This window comes from Nicotiana attenuata, unplaced genomic scaffold (assembly GCF_001879085.1).
Source record: "Nicotiana attenuata strain UT unplaced genomic scaffold, NIATTr2, whole genome shotgun sequence".
Lineage (NCBI taxonomy): Eukaryota > Viridiplantae > Streptophyta > Magnoliopsida > Solanales > Solanaceae > Nicotiana > Nicotiana attenuata.
The window spans coordinates 9,959-17,572 of NW_017670727.1; the positions used below are offsets into that span (position 1 = coordinate 9,959).

The 7,614-nt window shown below is 35.2% G+C and overlaps 2 protein-coding genes across 3 annotated transcripts; one reads left to right on the plus strand and one right to left on the minus strand.

Moving 5' to 3' along the window:
- Positions 1-721: 721 nt before the first annotated feature.
- LOC109242707 (protein GLUTAMINE DUMPER 2-like) lies at positions 722-1,054 on the plus strand. Its single transcript, XM_019409553.1, has one exon. The coding sequence runs from the start codon at positions 722-724 to the stop codon at positions 1,052-1,054; it is 333 nt and encodes a 110-aa protein (XP_019265098.1).
- Positions 1,055-3,581: 2,527 nt separating this feature from the next.
- LOC109242712 (probable galacturonosyltransferase 9) lies at positions 3,582-7,223 on the minus strand. 2 transcript variants are annotated; one of them, XM_019409560.1, is made up of 4 exons: positions 6,769-7,223; positions 4,642-5,868; positions 4,157-4,465; positions 3,582-3,955 (listed from the first exon to the last, which is right to left on the minus strand). In XM_019409560.1, exons 1-3 carry the CDS (start codon positions 6,907-6,909, stop codon positions 4,190-4,192), a joined length of 1,644 nt encoding a protein of 547 aa, XP_019265105.1. In that variant the 5' UTR covers positions 6,910-7,223; the 3' UTR covers positions 3,582-3,955; positions 4,157-4,189. The 2 variants fall into 2 exon arrangements, with proteins under 2 accessions (XP_019265105.1, XP_019265103.1); XM_019409558.1 differs by having other exon boundaries at positions 3,604-4,465.
- Positions 7,224-7,614: the final 391 nt, after the last annotated feature.

Genomic DNA, 7,614 nt, shown 5'->3' on the forward strand with positions numbered 1-7,614 from the left:
AATGGCTAGTTTTTTGACTTATTTAATAAACTTAAAATTTAATAAATTATAAAGAAAATAAGAGAAGAATTATGAAATATTAAAACAAAAGACTTGTAACGAAATATTTAGTAATTACAATAGACTTGAAATTTATTTAATATAATCTCAAGCTATAAAGTAACTAAGTAAGACAATTCATTAAAAAAAATCAAGGCTGATGCCTTTTATTTTATAAATAGAACTTTCAAATTTCACATAAAAATACAAGTCTTTTAAAGAGCACATAATCTATGCTATTATTATAAGCATATTATATACATATATATGTAATAATGTAATACATGATCTTTAAATCTTGAATCCGTCTTTTAACACAATTCTATCTTGGTAAAACTATATACCATACAACTCGTGCTATATCATACATTTATAACATAAACCTCACGGCGCTCTAGTAATTTAACTCACAATCAGAAACTTTATGAACTGTGACAAAGACAAAGCACACATCGGAACTATAAGTGCCTTAATTCACTTTCACTATTTTCAGTGGACTCTTAAATTATAGTATCACTTTGATTTTCTCACAACTTTTCATAAGAATCTAAAGGGCACATTTTAGAATCTTCCTTCTTAGCACTCACAATTCTCACCTTTAAAAGGAGCTGGTAAATTCCCAACACCATGACGCTACACCATAATTCCAAACTTAGAATTAAAACACACAGAGATCATAAAAATGAGGCTTTCAAATTGTAATAGCCCATATTCTTGCTCAGTCTGGAGATGGAATTCTACAGTCCCTTATCTTTTTGGAGGCTTAGCCTTTATATTTCTACTCATTTCTATAGCACTTGTCATCCTTGCCTGTGCACATTGCAGGAAGAAATGGCGTATCTCATCGCCAATGACAAGGGGAGAGATCATGGAGGAAAACTATGGAAACAATGGAACGCTAATGCCCGGAAATGTTAATAACCAGATTGACATCATTGTAATGAAACCAAAGATTGTTGTCATCATGGCCGGTGATGACAAGCCTAGCTACTTGGCCACTCCATCTCTTGCTTGAACTTCTATAATAAATTTATTTTTAGTTCTTGCTTGTCTAATAGTATTATACTAAGCTATTATCAGACTATGGTAGATAGATTGCATACAATTCCAGAATGATGGGAAATATGGCTAGAAAGCCTTGTAGTTTATGTTACAGTTTATACTAGCAGGACACATACTCGGATGAGACTCTAGCCCCCTCTCCCATTTTCTTTCCATATATCCCTCATGGTGTCTCCAAACTGTTGGAAAAATTACTACTGTAATAAAGTTGTAGGAGCAACAAAAGAAACAAATAAAGAGAACAATGAAAGTATCATAATTTTGTTTAAGGAGTTCTAAATTGGTTGAGAGAATGTGTTTTCTAGCCTGATGTTGAACAGTTATCACCTCATGAACAAGTTTTTGGGATTGAGTTAGACCCAAAGTATATTTTCTTTACTCATACACTAATATTCGAGTAAGACTCATCCACGTTGTCATGTTTGCAATGTTGAACCCCATTTTATGTTTTCATGCCCCAAATGTCCAATCTTTGGTGTATAGGAGAAGCAAAGAGGATGTTAGAATGTCTCACATTGATTATGATCGGGAGTGTTATATAGTCTTGGATAATCTGTGCCTCATGAGTTCACTACTATTGAAATTGAATTAGAATCAGTGTCATTTTTAAAGAAAAGAAACTATTACTACTATGTTTTCAAGTGTTATTTTGTTACTTAGTCATTAACTGGTCAAGAGAAACGACAAATGATAATATGAGAAAAAGTTGCCCGGTAAATGCGAACTGCAAATGGCCGTGGAAAGTTGGGTAGATGCCTTCCTGCAGATGTCATGTCTAAAGAAGAACTTATTAATTAAGAGATGTCAAACTAGTGATTGAAAAGTGTCAAGAATATGCTTTACCCTAAAGTATTTGGACGCAGCGGCTCGAAGCTTATGATCAATCATGTTATAGTGACTCAGATGGATCCCACTTTACTAGTTTAAGGAATGAGTCCTGAATACTTTTCATTTACTTACCTTATCAAAGAATATAGGTTCTGAATACTTTTGAAAAAGAAAGGCACACTGCGAATGTACAATAGTGGCACACATTTGACGTTCCTCATTCCCCGACACTACTCTTTCCTATAGCCTACTCTTTCATGTTTCCTAAGGTGCTCTAATGTTCTCAGGATATTCTAATTACTACTATACGTTGTATAGTACACTAACTATGGGTGCTTTACTAACACTAGCAATAACAAGATGTAAGACTCAAATAAGACGCATATATTTGAATAGATAATTATATATTTTCCAATAAAGTACTACAACATCATTTTATATTCGCCCTTTTGTTGGGATATGAGGTGTTCAAAGGGGGCTATTCACCTAGTAGTATGAACTGATCTTAGCTGATATGATCCTCAATTACATCTTTACACCTTGAAAATTTTCTGATATGATCCTTTTAGATTGACATCCCCATTGTTGCATACCTAAAAGAATGGCTGACATATGGCACTATACAATTAGTAAACAGTTCAAATTTTCCTTAGCATTTTGTACCGTATCCTTTGTTCTGCTTTTCAACACCTGATCTATACTACCTTTGCTGAACTTAAAATTTTTTTATCTTCAGTCATTGTGCAAATACACACCCATTTAGCAAGGGCAAACTTGATATCTTGCAACATAAAGATTTTTCGGCTTCCCTACAGCCGAATTGCAGTGGTAGACTTCCCACCATAATTTTGGAGCCTTTATGCTCAGTAGTTTAGACAAACCATTTTCTCCTCGTACTTGCTACAGATTTGCATCATGCTAAGTAGCCAAGAGACATTATTTAAAATAAAGGATGTCATGGCATCTAATAGTGTCTTGCATGATTACAAACAATTCCTCTTACCTTTTTTACTATTTGAAAGGAGATACATGCAACATTATGGTTAATAGTCTGCCAATACAGATTAACCTTCATATATATATGAGATAGAAATCCATTAGAAAAAACATATACATGAAATAGAAATAACACGGCTGAATAAGAGAATGCTCGTATTGCCTATTACGAGAATTTAGTAATGGGAAGGGATAAAATTACTAAGATTATGCATTTTGTTATCAATCATATGAATTGTGAAAATAGATGTATTTTTTCATCGGCAAAGGTATAATTGTGAAAATAGAAGAACTATTGCATATGAATAAGAACTCCAAAGCACTCATAACAAATCAATTAGTTTTTTTTCTGCCATTAATTGAGATTAGAATTAAAAAAAATTCAAAATCTCATTAAACGTTATAATTGACACTCCCCAACATTTTAAACTACAACCTTATATATGCTAATTGTGACACGACGACCCAACTATAGATTGAGATCAGATTGAAGGGAACACACAGTTGAGCAGAGAAGGAGATGAACAAGTAAGAAGCGGGAATTACAAACTTATAGTGACTGCAAACATTTGGGAAGATGAAGGCATACAGTAAGAGGAACCCTTGTAAGCAGCACATGGAACATTCTTTTTTGATAAATGCGAAAAGGAATGATATAGGGAGGTGCAAAATGCCAAGAGAGCTAATAGTGCCATTACTCTCTTATTAGATGCATTATAGAAAAAAGAAAAAGGATAAAAAGGTAACGTAAAGCTAGCTCATTTATCTATTGCCCAACCTGCATAACTCGTAAATATACACTGTTTCGAAGTACTTGAGAAATTAAGAACATTTTGGTCGTTGAGTCTAAGAAATAAGAGCTGCAATCCTATCCCAGCTTCCCATTTGCAATCCACTTGTCAAAAGCAACTCATTTATTGCTGTCTTCATAGCATACTTGAGCCAGTAAAAGGAAACTGGTAACAGTTTTATACAAGTGCATTAATGGTATCAGGAATCTCTTAATTAGTCGCCAAACCCATCGTCCGTGCTAAAAATCCATTACAAAAGAATTACTTCACTGTCTACACAAGCAGAGCGTTTAATTTCAACTTTTTAAAGTTACAATAACTAACAAGACAACAAATTTGGGAAACACTGTAGACAGGATCAACAGCCTGAGCTTCGCTCTGGAAGAAAATATTTTTTCAAGTATTCAGATGAACAATGAGTGTGATTTAGTTGCTGTTACCTCATTGTTGCTGAGGCGTAACAGTGTGCTTCTCTACACGCCAAAATTGCACATCTGCACAAATTCCATTTCAGAATCAATATATTTAGTCCATAGCTCCTTGTACTGGTTCAAGGCTATGTCCAGCCAAGGCTTCATATCTCCATTATAGTGAATCACAGCAGCCTTGTGGATTTCATCCATGCTTACACTTGGATTGTACCCAAGGCCAAGTACATGCCACGATTTATCCAATGATTTGGTTTTCGAGTAGAAGGTCATCAGCCCAGCTGGAAGAGTTCCCAATTTCCACAACGTCCGATCCTCATTCTAATTAAAAGAAATAATTGATAAGAACGAATATCATAATAGGGATACATGGAAAAAGAAAAGAAGTCTAGGTTGAATCAGATTCTCTAATTCCGCCTATTGTTTTCTAAGCTATAATTAATTGGACCAAGAAAATCAACATAAAAAGATAAAAAGTACAGCATAAAACAACTCACCAAATTCTGCCAGTAGTGATACTGCTCAGTGCATTGTTCACGCCTCCAGGCATCAAGATCAAATATATTCATTCCAAATGCCCAGGCACATGCCTTAGGGGTGAACTTTTCCCTAACAAGAGGGTGAGAAAAATTCAAATACTGAGCATAGCGATGAAAAGATCCAAAGCAGGTCTCAACTGCCCCATTGACCTTGCCATCCAAATCAATTGTCCACAATGCAGTCAAATCCTTCTGAACCACAACATCATCATCCAGAAACAAAATACGGTGAAGTTTTGGATACATCTCCGGCAAATAAAATCTTAAGTGATTTAACATCGACAAGTACTTTGGATTCTTAAATTTCATGTTGTTCACATCCTTCGTAGCATTCTCTGCACTGTTTTGGAAGTAAAAGTTCTGAAGCTTTGTGGACTCAAGTTGCTTGAGCACTGGAACATAGGACGAAGTTAAGAATGTAAAATCCTCCACAGATTTGATTTCTATGTGAGCTTGCCGAATAGGCCTCATCTTAAACCACACCTTCATTGCAGCTAGATTCATCTTGTCAGTAACAACATGGAAAACGTGTTTCCATGGCTCCTCCGCATTCTTTATCGCTGAATTCACAACTACGGATACTGCAATTACATTATCTGAAAATATGGCATAGTGATACAGAGTAGGATCCTCAAATTCAGGCTCCGGATCCTCATCCCTATATTTTTCAGGATGTGAGATTCTCTCCTCCATAAGCCGCATAGCAAGACAATGTAAACTCTTTGGAGTTGATTTAGCAGCAATTAAGCTGGCAAAAGCTCCATTCTTCTTTGCCTTCACAAACAACTCATTAACAGCAAATATTGTGTCCTTCAGCTTCTGTATTTTCAATTGATTATCATAAGACTCTTTTGAGTCAGCAATCAATAACCTGGCAAACTTGACCTTATCCTTAACTTCCTTCTCAAACTGTTTCAAAGAGTCATCATCCAGGGGTCCATCAGTATCAAAAAGATTTGCACGGTAATTTGGCTTTGATTGAAGATCGGAAAAATTCTGGGCCAAATCTTCAAACATCTTAAGCTGCTTAGAAATGTCCAGCTTCAGCTTCCTTGCATAAGCAGCATAGGCATTCACAAGTGCTATATGATCATTTGCTTGTTTATGTATTAAATCTAACCTAGTCTTCAATGGATCTGAACTCAATGCCACAAATGACCGATGCATGTATGCATTCCCAGTAGTCTGTTTCACATGATCAAATGTTAGTCACTTTCAATGACTTTCAATGTAACCTTGACCAAAACTAAAAAAAAAATGGATACTTCTCCATCTACTTACTTCAGTTTAGCTTAATATTTCCTAAATTGAAACTGAGGTAACACATTATGTACGGAAGATATAAAGCATGCCATATCCATGGAGAATGAACAATTATGAGAAAGAAGTGAGACCACATCAAAAAACTAAAATCCAGTTTTACAATAATAGAAACTATACCTCAATTCCAATACTGTCTTTTCAGACAAATTAGGGGTTCCTAAGACTAGGAATTTTCTAAACTTTACAACTTATTCTTCTGATGACATTCAATCCTCAACCAAATGGAAAAGGGCTCCTGTCAAATATTGAACCTAATGCAAGTGTACCAGCAATAATTATACATTTATCCAACAAGTTGCACTTGCTATATAGATATTTTGCTTTAAGACACAAAAAAATCAGCTGTTTCCACTCCAATCTTGAAGTGCAATTACTTTCTTTTTCTATCAGTACCTACAATTACTTTCTTTTTCGATCAGTAATCTACAATTTTTCCTTTTCAATCAGTAATCTACAATTACTTTCTTTATTCAATCAGTGATCTATAATTACTTTCTTTTTCGGTCAGTAATCTACAATTACTTTCGCTAAATAGTATATAGATAGAAGATACTTAGCTACCTTTTATTACCATGCAGGTGCAAGCACATAGAAACATACAATATTCGGAGCATCTCAATGCCAAGGAAAAAGATTTAAGCTTCAAGCTCGTAGAGAGAAGCATTTAGTACATTCGCAAACAATATGCAATAAGCAAATAAGGTAAAGTTTGAAATTTTTGAAGTAATAAAGCGGAGAGTGAGGAGGAGATAGAAAACGTACAGAATCGTGGTGAGAGGAGAAGAGGACAGAGAGAGTGGCGAGAAACAGTAAAGTAAACATAGCGGACACGAAGATTCGGTATGAGAAGAAATTCCGAAGTGCCGATCCGCCGCCACGGCCTCCCCGGACTGCTACCGCCATTTTTTCAGATCTCTACCACGGATCTAAATGCTAATGTGAAAGCACAAAGCTGTTCTGCTCTGAATCTGTATAACTACATATACAATTGGGAATGAAGATTGAGTTCAATTAAACGTGTGGAATAATTGGTAATGTGGATTTTGTGTTGTGTAGGAATGTGAGAGTGGAGTTGATTAATGAGATCTGAAGCTGGGAGCTGAAGATGGAGACTAATAATCTCTTCCCCCGCGTCGGTGGTTTTTCTTTCCTATTTTTAGAAATTCAATCAACTCGGGATCTAACGCGATTACTCGTAGTAAAGATGAAAATGCCTGTTCAGTGAAAACTGAACACACACCAAAAAAATGAAATAAAGGCCTCCTTGAATTTAGTTCTTCAAAAACAGCCCCTGAACTTTCTTTTATGATATATTTGCGCTTTTTAATTGATTTTTTTTGTGTGTTTTGCCCCCAATCTACTTTTTCTGCATTTCCCGTCCATGTGTCGCGAACTTGGTTTTGTCGTCATGCTTGGTTACGTATTGGAACTTTGTGGGAAGATCAAATCCGTTACTACTCTCATGACTAGCAACACATGCCTAAAAGTGGAGCATTTTTTTCTTGTGAACCAATGATAGGCTAATAGATTGGAAAAACTAAGGAAGAATGATATTGTATATTCGCTTTTAAGATTTATTAGTCGGAAAAAAAAAAAAAATATATATAT